General features: G+C 56.5%; 1 protein-coding gene across 2 annotated transcripts in view; it reads right to left on the bottom strand.

Moving 5' to 3' along the window:
• PDE2A (phosphodiesterase 2A) overlaps positions 1-12,140 on the bottom strand; it is a 63,608-nt gene extending 51,468 nt beyond the window's left edge. The window contains exons 1-2 of one of the 2 annotated variants that reach the window (XM_063095647.1): positions 11,983-12,102; positions 858-919 (exon numbers count right to left, since the gene is read on the bottom strand). In XM_063095647.1, coding sequence (XP_062951717.1) covers positions 858-919; positions 11,983-12,001 — 81 coding nt within the window. In that variant the 5' untranslated portion in view covers positions 12,002-12,102. Of the gene's footprint in view, positions 1-857; positions 920-11,982 lie in introns of both variants that reach the window. The other variant, XM_063095645.1, reaches the window with a different exon arrangement.
• Positions 12,141-12,400: the final 260 nt, after the last annotated feature.

Here is a 12,400-nt window from a genome sequence, read left to right as displayed (position 1 = left end):
GAAAAAGGACAGTTCCCAGGCTCAAAGAGCTCACAGTGCAGAGAAGAGGACAAGCCAGACAGATATACAGTCACGTGATGGAGAAAACAGGGTGCTTGTGCACAGCGCAGTGGGCGACAGAGAGCAGAACGCCCCAGCATCTGACTGCAGGGCAGGAGAGCTCAGAGGAGGGAGTGTGAGCAAGCTTGGTGCAGTGGCGAAGGGCAGGGAGGACTTCCCAGAGGAGGGGAGGCTAGAGCTGAGCCCAGATGGATTTAGGAAGTTGAGGGGGAAGAGGCCAGTGGGAACGATTCTGGGGAGACAGGAACGGATGAAGGGGTGACTGTGGCCGGGCTGGAGCTGCAAAAGAGGGGGCAGGGAAATGGGGAGTATGGGGAATTTTTGAGCAGGGGAATGAGAGCCAAGTTCAGGTTTGTGTATTAGAAAGATTCTCCTGGCAGCCATGTGGAGGATGGGGGCAACTGAAAGCAGGCAGCCAGCGAGTGGTCCAGGGGAGTGACTGTCCCGGACTCAGGGAGGCAGCAGGATGCAGAGGAGGAGAGGAACTCAGGGAGTACTTAGGGCAGAGACTCAACAGAATTGTCGGGTGAGGGTAAGGAGGACGAGGGAGGAGTCTGAAATGGCTCCTGGGTGAGAAGGGAGGAGAAGGGATCCTCAGTGGGAGGGAAGCCCCAGCTGAGTATATACAGGATAAGGGAGGTGGTCTTGGTGTGGGGTGACCCTAAGGCGGAAGGGTGGGGTTGGGATGCGGCTTCAGCCTCCCAGTCCTCCCAGGGGTGAGGGCAATGCTCAGACTGACCTGCAGCCTGTGCCCCCACCCCCAAGCCCACCCCCTCCTCCCTCCACTGAGCTCTCACCTCCAGGCGGTCGTCTCTACTCCCAGGGGGCTCTGGCTCCTGTGCAAGGAAGTCCTGGCTGGCTGCAGAGACAAGAAGGCCAGGGGCTGAGGCCTGCCGGACCTTCTCCCCTTCTCCCCAGTGCCCTCCTGTCAGCCCCCAGCAAGCCCATCGGTGCCCTCCTCCTCCAGGAAGCCTTGCCTGGTTACACCCTGCTCTCTCCCCAGACTCCTTTCTTGCTCCCTGCTTCTCCTGGGCACCTGTGGATCTGCCATGTTCTCTGTCTTTCTATTCTGAGAAAAGAGCCATGCTCCTTCTTTTGGCCTACAGCTCCTAAGGAGAGGAAAAGCCATATCTTCACCCCTTCTGAGGCCCACCTCTACTTCTACTTCTCTTCAGGGAACTCCACTACTCCACTGTAAGCCTCAGTTTAACTTTCTATAAAATGGGCTCTGTAATGACCACCTCACACAGTCACTGAGCCTCCACAGTGTGCTGGGGCTTTGCTCCCAGATAATCAGGAGGCTTCCAGCCCAGGGTTCCTGTAAATTCCTAATGAATGTGATCACATGTGTGAGCTCCACCCCCAGCCCAACCTGGTACCCAGTCATCTGGGCTCAGATTGGACCCCCGCAACCCACAGCCCACCAGCACCACTTCCACGGCTCCTCCAACACTGGCAGTGGAGACACTGCCATGGCAGCCTGGCAGACGCACCAGGGACCCACTGACCCCTCCAGAAGCCCACCACCCGGGCAGCATCCAGAAACCCGTCTCTCTGAGGCACTGCCCCTCCCCACCCCCACCCAGCAAGTGTGCCCAGGCATTGGACAGGCGGCGGGATATTCTGAGCCTGGCTTGGTTCCCGTCAGCTGCTGGCCGCCATGCCAGCTTGGCGCGGGTGCAGGGGCTGATTTGATTTGGCAGCTTCGGAAGCGTGTGGTGGGGATGGGGGGTGGGGGATGAGACACCCATCCCTGCTAGGAAATAAACAGCCTCAGGCACTCAGCGAGCTGGGGGGAGGGCATGGTCTGGCATAGGGTGGTGTTTCTGGGTTCCCTACCTGGTGCCCCCCTCTTCCTACCCAGTCACTGGATGCTTGCCCACAACTGCTGGAATCTCTGGCTCTCCTCGGGTGACTGTAGGGGTGACAGTGGCTGCACCTGGTCTGTCAATGCTTGTGGTGTGGCTGTGGCAGGGTGTCTGGTTGTCCCACATGTCCCTGTATCCTGTAGGGTCTCCCCTCTTAGCCACGTCTGCAGCTGGGCCTGAGTGTCGCCTAGGGTGACTGGATCTGTGTACGGGATGGTGGTCTAGGTGTGGTCATCTCCCGCCGTGACTGCGGACATGTGGCTGGGCCTCTATGGGGGACTGACTGCAGCGCAGGGCATGATGAGGTCACCCATGTGGCTGACTACTGAAGGGCCTGGTATGCGTTGGCTCTGGCCTGTTCCTTCCCTCTGTGCGATGACCCCGCTAACCTGGCTATGTCCGGCAGAGGAAATGACGAGGGCTGAGATAAGTGCCTGACCTCAGGGCCATCCCTTTTGTCCACAAAGCCTGAGCCTTCTTTTCCACCCACTGCCCGATGGTCTACCCACTGGGCTGCCCAGGACAAGCCCCCGCCCCTTCCCTGAGAGGAGGTAGTGCTGGTTTCAGGGGATCACCCAGTTCTTCCCTTGGTCCTCACACCACTCCTTGCAGAGGCTTCTGCCTCCCAGCAGAGGCACTGCCGAGGGACTGGCTGCCAGGCTCCTGCCCCTCCCCCTCCACAACCAATTTCTGGGTCCCCCTCCACCTGACTTCAGGTGTGGGGAAAGTAGATGGGACAAGAGGAGCCTTAGACAGGCATTCACAGCTCCTCCATAATCCCACCCAGCCTCAGTGTTTACCACCCTCCTAACTCCCCTGTGGCCAAGAAGTCCAGCTAACCCCCAGCCCCCAATGCCTGGAAACCTGTGCCAACCCACCAACATGCTGCTGGTGCTCTGGAGACCTGGACGCTGCAGCCTCCAGCTAGAGAACTGCTGCCGGGGAATCAGGCCTTCCAATACCCTGACCTAGTCCTGAGGTCCCACAGGCCAGGGCTGTGCAGGCCAGGGAGGTCAGGGTAGGGTGGAGGCTGCTTTGGGGAAGAGGCAACATGTCATCTGTCACCGCCTCCCCATTGTCCCACTATCCTCTGGAGACCTCAGGGCTGTCCCCACCCAGCCACAGGAAGCTGAGCCCCATCTGGAGACACTGAAGGAGTGGCCCCAGGACTGAGGGGGAGACTCAGCCCTGCCCTTGGGGTCACAGAGGAGGAACGAAGGCTTATGGAGCACAGTTGTCACAAAGGGGCTAGTGGAATAAAGACTATAGAGGTTCTGAGGGGTTTCCTGGAGGAGGGATGCAGGGCCTCACAGGATGGCCTCCTAACTGTGTGATCAGGTTTTCACCTGGGATGTGTGTGTGCTGATGATATGCGTGCATGTGTCGTGTGTCTGTGTACATGGGTGCACATCCCAATTATGGAGACCTGAGCTCTGGTCTGAGTCCCAATGGTGGGGTCTGCCTGAAGTAGGGGTCATCCAGACAGCAGCGACAGTGACAAAGGAGAGTCCGGGTAAAGAGGAAAGGACAACAGCTCAGGGCTGTGGGGAAGGGCTGAGGGGAGAAGCCCACCGTATTTCTGGAGGTGCCTGCATGCTCATAACACAGCCAGTGCTCAAACCCTGGGCACCTGATGCCAGGGGCAGTAAGAACCTGTTACCCAGTGGTGGAAGAGCACAGTGTTGAGCCCTGCCACAACCTACTGTGTGACTTTCCACAGGACCTTCCCCTCTCTGAGCTAGTTTCTTCATGTGAAGAACAAAAGGGTTGGACTTGGTGATCTCCTAGGGCCTCCAGGTCTAAGGATCATTTGCTAGAGACTTATGCACAAAGACAGCCAAGAGGGGGATACTACAGGGATGGGGAGAGAGCTGAGAGTGAGGGATGGGACAGCAGGAGGAGGAAGGCAGCAGAGTGAAGAGAGGAGAGCCCCAGGGCAGCACCCTGTGAGGTGGGCAGCTGGTGAGGAGCTCCCTGCTGGGACCCTTCCCTGTGGCCAAGACAGAAAGTGGTTGACAATGCAGCCTTGTGGAAGACAGGGCAGCTGTCACCAACCCCCCTGCTTTCTGGCTTGTGGGAGGAGAAAGCTGGAGGGTGAAGGACAGGGGCTCAGCCCTCCTAACCGGAGTCCTACCTCCACTTCTGCTCCCCAGGTGTCCTAGGGGAAAGCGGGAGGCCAGGGCAGTAGGGAGAGCCTAGGACAGGGAATCAGGAAGCCCAATTTCAGGCCCTGCTGTGCTGTGTGACCCTGGCCAACGCTGATCAGTGAACACACCAGGCTGGGGAAGCTCTTGGACTTATGCCGCTGTACTGGGCTTCTAAGGTCCCAGCCAGGAAAAGTCCTCCGCTTGAGCCTGGGCCCCTCCCTAAATCTGGCCTGGGTGCTGCAGCATGGGCAAGACCCAAGGGGCAGCAAGATACTGGACCACTGGGCTGCCCTGTGCTGGCTTGGGCTGTGGGCCTGTGACACAGGGGAGGATCCAGCAACTCTTCCAGGCGCCCTGACCTGTGCCCTCCCTTCCTTGACCCCTTCTCACTGCCACCCTCAGGGCAAGAGCAGGGTCTTCCCCTCTCAGCCTGCACTCAGGGGGTGCTGATGGGACCCCATTGGCTGCCCTGACTCCTGCCCTTGTTTGAGCCCTTTGTACCTGGGGCACCAGGGGCTCATGTGTTCCCATGTCTGTGTCCAGGAAGTGTTCATGTCCTGTTTCCCCCTCGGGCTGGGGCTGTGGGGGAAGGGCGGGGAGTAGGGCCTCTCCTTCCCGCACTGTTGACATTTCTGCCCAGAGACTTTGGGGGCTGAGAGGAAAGAGTACTCTTCTCTCTGTCATATTCTGAAATGGTTGAGGAATGGCAGCAGGGGGATGAAGGAAATGACCCCCTTACCCTGCAAGCTTAGGCAATGGCAGATCTCTTACGTGCACACACACCAATTCTATTGTGGCAGGAGAGACAGCCTGTGTGACCCGGGTGGAAAGGGTCTCCATTCTCCTCTAATGCCAGCCCAGACCATCCTCTCCTCCCTCACTAGAGAGTGGGAGGGGAAGCTATCCCAAGCTATCTGTCTCCATTGCTTCTTGTTATGTTTTTAATAACTGAACATTGACATTAACAAGGCAGGTGGTTGCAGCTCTTCCCAGAAGCCCCATTTAGAATCATTGAATCATCAAATCATCAAATCCTAGAATCCTGGATTCACAGAATGTCTGCATCTTCAGCTCCTGGAGTCTCAGAATCTTAAAGTCACAGAATGTCGGAATCATACAACCACGCATCCACACAGTCCTGGCCAGGAGCTGAGAGTCATGGAAGGCTTGAATCTTTCCAGTTTGAGCCCCACATACTGACAATTCCAGGTTCTCAAAATCATACACCCCTAGTACTAGAGCTCATACATCCCTTGGAGAAACTGACCCCCAACTTCCTCCTTTCACAGGTGAGAAAATGCAGCCCAAATAATGGTCTTGTGCAAGATGACCAGAGAGTGGGGAACCAAGCAGTGCCCAACCCTGAGATTGCAAGATTGGACCTCAACACTGGTGTTCTGGAAACAGCGCAACTTTCAAATTCTGAAATAGTGTATGTATGTTGGGGGACACTGCTCTTTCAGCCTTGCTTGCCTCCCCTCACTCTCACTCCAGCCTTCCCCCACTCTTTCTGGCTCCCCCACCATGCCCCCCAGCCCACACTACAAGCTCTCAGCCCCTCCTACCCTCAGCTCCTGAAACTCTCTCGCCCTTCCCATCTCCCTGTGGTGCCCCCAAATAGAGGCAACCATGGATGGGGGTGCACAGGGCCAACTCCCTCAGGGTGGGGGACAGGAAAAGCAAAATGCCTGCTCCCTGAAGCCACCAGTCCAAGGGCAGACTCTCCAGAGGAGGGCCCCTGAGGGCTTCTCAAGGGAGCCGAACAGGAAGGTGCTGGAGCCCTGGGGGGCCAGCCACATCAGAGGCAGCAGCTTTGAAGGGGCCAGATTCAAAGTCCAGGGAAGTAACTGAAGCTCACAATTTACATTCGGATGATTTCGTGTGTTTAGCATTCTCATAAATTCATATTTTTACTCATTTGTGGATGTACTCATACATTTTTGGATTTGGATTTTATTAAGTATTACGTTTCATAGATTGTTTTAATTTTTGAACTCTGAACACTCTTTGCTCAAGGCAGATCCTCATGTTACATGTGAGGAAGCAGCAGGCGTGAGTGAATCCAGGTCTCCTGGTCTTGGATTAGCCCCAAAGCTCGTGACCTCCTGGGAGCCTTCCTGAGACCTTTCAGTCCTTAAAGGGCCCTGAGACAGGCTGGGGCATCTGCCTTCAACCTGTGCCTTCCCACCTGTGCCTCTCAGGGTCTGCACAATGTACATCCAGACAACGGGGAGGCATTCTCCCTTCTCCCTTCACCTCTACAGCTCACCGTCTTCCTCCTCCACACCTCGCCACTCTGTCCCCTCCCCTCCATTCTCCAGCCATTTCCCTGTCCAGGCCTCATCACCCCTTGCCTGGGCCACACCAGCCTCCGCTTCAGTCTCCACCTGGAGGCCCAGGGGGCTCCTAACACACAGGTCTGATCAGTCACATCTCGTCTTTCAACTCTTCCCCTTGTGCCCGTTTCTTTCCAGAAAAATCCAAGGTCCTTAACACGGCTTATAAGGCCTGCATAATTTGGCCTGTGCCAGCCTCAGCAGCCTCATCACCTGGCTCTTGATCCAATCCCACCGACTCAGCCACCCTGGCTATCCAGGATCCAGCTCTACGGAAAGCCCACCTGCAGGCTTTCCTCCCTCTGTCTGTCACCACGAGGCCTTCACATTCTCTCCTCCCTGTCCAGAACTTTCTGCTGGCTCATTCCTTAGCCCTCAGTTCCTCCTGGAAGCTCCCCAATTTGCCCCTCCCCCCTCCCATTCTGGGCTGAAATAGGAGCCCCTGCTCTTACCAGCAGCCCCATTTAGAATCATTGAATCATGATGATCTCAGTGTCCCACCATGGCCCCTCAGCTTACCTCCATCACTGCCCTTACCACACACTCTACCAGCATCAGTCTTTGTGCCCCCTCCCCCCCTAAACCCTGGTACCTAGGTCTATGCTACCTGCCATGGGCTTGTGGGAAGGTTTGGAGAATTTTAAGGCCGGTATCTTGCTCATCTCTACCCATCCTATCAGGTGGGCCCATGGGAGGTGCTCACTAACATCCACCTATGATAGCCTGGCAGTACACAATGCACGACTTGAGCAAGCAGGTGCTTGGAAAAGGTGAGAATCCCTGGGCTCAGCTGGGGGCTTCCTGGAGGTGGTATCTGGGAGGATCCTCCATGTGTCAGTCCTAAGGCTACAATTGAGGACAAGCTGCAGGAAGCGCCTAGGGCCACCAGAACAAACCATCAGAGTGGGACCAGAGTCTGCAATGGGGGAGACTCAGTGTCCCGGGACCAGGATAGCAGCCACTGGAGGGGCCATGCATTCAGGGAAGGCTTCCTGGAGGAAGAGTTACTTCTGACTGGTTTGGGGCAAGGAAGAAGGTACAGATGAGTCAGGTGGGAGGAAGTGGTGAGGGACAGGGATGTAGAAAAGAAAGCTCTGTCCCTTCTTGTCCTTTACCCCTGAGCGTTCAAGGTTAGGCAGGGGATGGATGGGAAGGAGGAGCAAAGAAGTCTGAGGCAGAATGGAGATAACATCAGTGCCGACACCCTGGTTAGGGTGGGTATGGATGGCTGGGGCTGGCAGGGAGCAGGTCCCCAACTGTGGCTTGGAAACGTTTCCTGTCTCCTTGCCAGTGAGGTCATTAATAATCATTTACCCGCCACAGGCAGCACAAGGCCAGCCAGGGAGCAGCATGGTGCTGGGGCCAGAGCCCAGCCTGGTGGACGGGAGAGTTGCATCCTGGTACCAGTCCTGCCACCTCACAGTGAGACCTGGACCAGTCACCTGACTTCTCTTGCTCTCATGGAATGCCAGTAAAAGGAGTGTCTGATGAGGATGCTGCCTTAAGTCACCTGCCCACTCTGGGCCTCAGTTTCCTAGATGGTGGATGGGCTGCCAACCCTCCAGGGCAATTATGGATATCTGATGACAGATATGAGCATCTTGACTATGCCAAGCCCAGCTCAGGATACACAGTATGGGGAGAGGAAGACCCAGGCCCAGCCTCTGCGGACTCCAACACCATGGGGTACACATGTGGAAAAACAGGTGCACATTAGGCTGCAGGAAGCACAGAAGGGAGGGGCCAGCTGCCCGGGGCCTCAGGGGCTGACAGTATGGCTGGTTATAGAAGGCAGGAGTTCCATGAGGCCAATTTGATCACCACTGTGACCCCCAGCACTTAAAACTCTGCCTACTTGGCACGTAGAAAGTGCTCAATAAATGCTTTTAGACAATCAGATGAGTCGATCTGTTAAAGGAAAGCACCTTGGAATTTGAAAACAACTGCCTAAAAGATGATGATGATGATGATGATGATGACGACGACAACGACGACGACGACAACCACAGAGATGATGATTCAAGCCAAGGACAATGGGATGGGAAAAAAAGTGATGTGAAAGCTTGAGAAGGCTGGTGGCCCAGGGATAGCCATCCAAAGCCAGAGTATTCCTTAGGAAAGGGCCAGTTTCCTTCAAGATCCCTTTTGTCAGTTCAGCCAGAATCTTCCTCATCCCTAGGCCACATTTCTCTGCCCATCCCAACACCCCCTTTAAGGCCCAGCTCAAGCAAGCCCATCACTTCAGAGAAGCTTCTAGAATGTGATGCTGAGGAATCAGCCCCCAGCCCCCTCCCTTGATTGATTCTGATCATCTCTGCCTCCCAACCTATAGAAGTCCTGGACTTTGATGCTCTCAAACACCTGTTGGGAGGCTGCCCAGTAGGGTTTTCCCATAGCTTTTTCTGGAGGGTGTGACCTGGATGTGCCTACTGACTGGATCATCCCCGTCAGAGTAAAGGGTCCGCAAAGGTATGAGCAGGTCTCCTCTCTCTTTAAGGACAGGGACTATTTCTCCTCCATCAGACGTGGGGTCAACAAAAGTAGAAACAGATTGAGGTCTTCCTGTTGTCTCCCAGCCCAGGTACCTTCCCTGGGGGCCACAGCCATACATAGAAAAGGGACGAGGAGAGGTGAGATGGAGAAGGGGGTGCCCAGCTGCTCGGCACCCCTAAGATGATGAGAGCCCGAAGTGCACTGGGCCACTACAGGACTAAGTCCACATGGTTGGCAATCTCGCCCAACTCCAAGCCCAACCCAAGCTGCTCTTGCACCAAAAGGTGCCACCCACCAGAGACACCACCCAGGCCTCACTGCCTGCACCCGGACCTGCCCCTCCGCAGAGCACTGTGAGGTGGTAGTAAACACAGTGACCTTGACGACATGTGCATCCTCTCCCCGCCCCCCTCCAGCCCCAAACATGAGACAGGCTAAGAGGAAAAGAACAAAGGTTCCCGGACCGCGACATCGCCTGCCGCCGGCCTGTCCAGCGCCTGCTTAGCCGGAAACCCAAGACAAAGGCTTTGGTCAAATCGAGGAGGATGAAGGGCAAAGGGTAGGGGCAGCCTGGGTTGGGGGGGATGCGAGAACGTCACAGGGCATCTCTAGGGACGTAACAGGGAGGGGAGCAAGGACAGGATGGCAGCCAAGCCCTCTCTGCACACACACGTCACTCCACAAACATTTATGGGGCACCTGCTGTGTTTCACACACCCCAAGCATAACATACCTTGTTCTTTATCCCACACACCTTATGCACGCACTGCCTTACCCCTGCAGCGTGTTCTTCAGCCCTCCACACACACTCCTAGCTCACTGAGTGCCCCCCCCCACTCCTCACCATGCACAAACAGCTCACAGGGAGAAAAGGTCACATGATCACACTTCACACGGAAAAGTCCCACAGCTTACACACCCGCACTTCACACTGCACTCGCGCTCACCCTCCCACCATGCACCTCACACACCTCACACTCACCTCCCCAGCCGCAGACACAGGCATCCGATTAAATTCAACACACACACCGCCCAGACACAGAGACACATGCAGTCACACCCTGCACTGATAATGTGCACACCTAATGTCACACCAAAATGTCACACTTTTGTAGGCACACACAGCCCCTCAGCATAGACAGCCCTGCCTGCACGCTGCCTCCTACCAACCTCTCCCATGCGTGCACACACACACTTGGTCCATCCCCCTCACCTCAAACCCTTCAGCCCTGGCTGCACTCTTTCCTGACCAGAGTAGCACAAATAGCCACTACACAGACACAGGACACTTAAACACCAATACACAGGTCCTGATATATTCCCAAGCAAACCCAGGATGTACCACAATGACACTAAGCTAATCACCTAGACTGCAAATACACTTAGGCACACAACCCCCCCAACTTCCCTCTGCACAACGCCCCCCGAACTTCCCTCTGACAAGACATCCAATGAAACTTATCAGGCCCCCACAGTGGCTCTTCCTGGCTACACACAACAGCCCGTAATATACACAACCACATATACAACCCCCCATGCAAGTTGCCCCTATAGCAACTCCACCCTACAGTAACAGACATACAACCACATAATACAAGTTCCCTACACACACAACAATCACACACCCAGCTGCCACTCCACACCCACAACACTGCCTCCCCAGACACACACAGCATGCAACGCCATAGACTCACCATCCCACACTCACCATAATCCCCCCACGAATAATCCCACGTGATGACACAATCATACATGGAACAACACACTTGATTACACAAAAGGCACACCCAACACATGCAACCCACACAAATGGAAACACTCACACAAACACATGCACCCCAGACTCACCCAGACCTAGACACCTCCCACCACAGATGACTAACACCAGGTTGCAGTCTACTCCTCTCCCCCATCCCAAGCCCAAGCCCCCAACTCCCAGGCAAGACCAGAACAGTGGGGATGAGGGGGATTAGAAGCTACCAACCCAGTACCCCACTGCCTGATCCCCACCCACCTCAGATCCTTGGGTACCACCTGAGGGCAGCACACTCCATGATTAGGCCCTTCCACCTGAGCCCACACCATGCCATGCCTGAGAACATGGGGAGATGGAGGTCCTGGGCACACCGGCCCTGCTCCCCGAGACTGCCCCCTCCTCATCCCAAAGCAGAGGCACATATAAGGGGAAGCGATGACCACAGAGAGAGAAAGACCTAGAGAACAGAGAGAGAGACCTAGAGAAACTGGGGACAGAGATGGATAGACCAAGAGAGGTGGGCACACCGGGTATGAGACTAAACAAGAGAGAGACACAGGGGGCAGAGAGTGAGCCCGAAGAGATACCAGAGGAGAAACCCAGAGAATAAAGTGGGACCACCACACCCAGAGAGAAACAGGAGGGAGACCAGCAGGAAAAGACTAGGGGATCTCATATACGGGAAGTAGGGAAGGAAGGGGGCAGTCTTGCAGAGGAGGAGAGAGAAGCCCTGATGAGAAAAGGAGTTTGGACCCTGGGGTAGAGTCTGGGCTGAGGACTGAGGTCTAGATGTTTGGTTGGGAATCTGGGTGGGGGCCCAGTTGAGGCTGTGGAATGGAGTTTCAGGGGCTCTGGGTGAGGCTCTAGCTCTGAGATGGATGTGCAGAAAGCTGTGGGTTCAGGTGCTCTGGGTGTGTCTGGAGTCCCATATGTACAGTGACCATTCAGAGGCTTGGGAAGTGTCCTCCTCTCATCTCGGGGAGAGGGGTCCAGGCTTGAACAGAGCTCTCAGTGTGGACTGGGGTCCCACTGTGAACTAGGAGTTTAATGCTTGGGGTAGAGTCCCGGATCTGAATGAGGTTCAGAGTCTGGGGTGGCGTTTGGGCTGTGAGCTGGGGGTTCAAGGGCTCCAGGTGTGGGCTGCAGTCCCAGCACAGAAGTGGGATTCAGAACTAGGGGAGGGGTCTCCTCCCCGAGTAGTACTCGGGCTGTTCAGGACAGGGTGGACGATGAAGCCGGCGACTGCACACTCGGCGGAGGACCCGGCCCGACACTCGCCGGACACCTGGTTCTCCTAGTGCCCGGAGCGGGGCCCCCCCTACCTGCAGGCTGTCGGCGCATGGCGGCGGCGGCGGCGGCGGCTCGTCCGGCTTGAGGAAGACCTGCTGGCCCCGCCTGAGGAATTGGACAACAGCGATGAGGATGTGGTGCAGCACCAGGACCATGCTCGCAGCCGCCCGCCAGCCCGCCCGCCCGGCCGCGGCGCTCGGTCAGCGCGTCCGCGACAGCCTCTCCGGTCCGCGCGAGTGTCCGCCCCGGCCCCGCCCCGGCCCCGCCCCTTCCCGCCCCCAGGCCGCCCCGGCCCCGCCCCCCTCCCCGCAACTGCGGACTGCACCTCGCAGCCGGTCGGATCTTCGGACCCCTGCAGAGCCCCCACCGGCTCTCCCAGGCTTTTCCCGGCTAGTCTGCTGTTAGGATCCCCCGCCAGGTAGCCGGCTGTCAGCCTTCGCTCCCTTCCCC

The sequence above is a fragment of the Cynocephalus volans genome, chromosome 4 (assembly GCF_027409185.1).
Source record: "Cynocephalus volans isolate mCynVol1 chromosome 4, mCynVol1.pri, whole genome shotgun sequence".
Lineage (NCBI taxonomy): Eukaryota > Metazoa > Chordata > Mammalia > Dermoptera > Cynocephalidae > Cynocephalus > Cynocephalus volans.
This window is presented reverse-complemented; position numbering and strand designations above follow the sequence as displayed.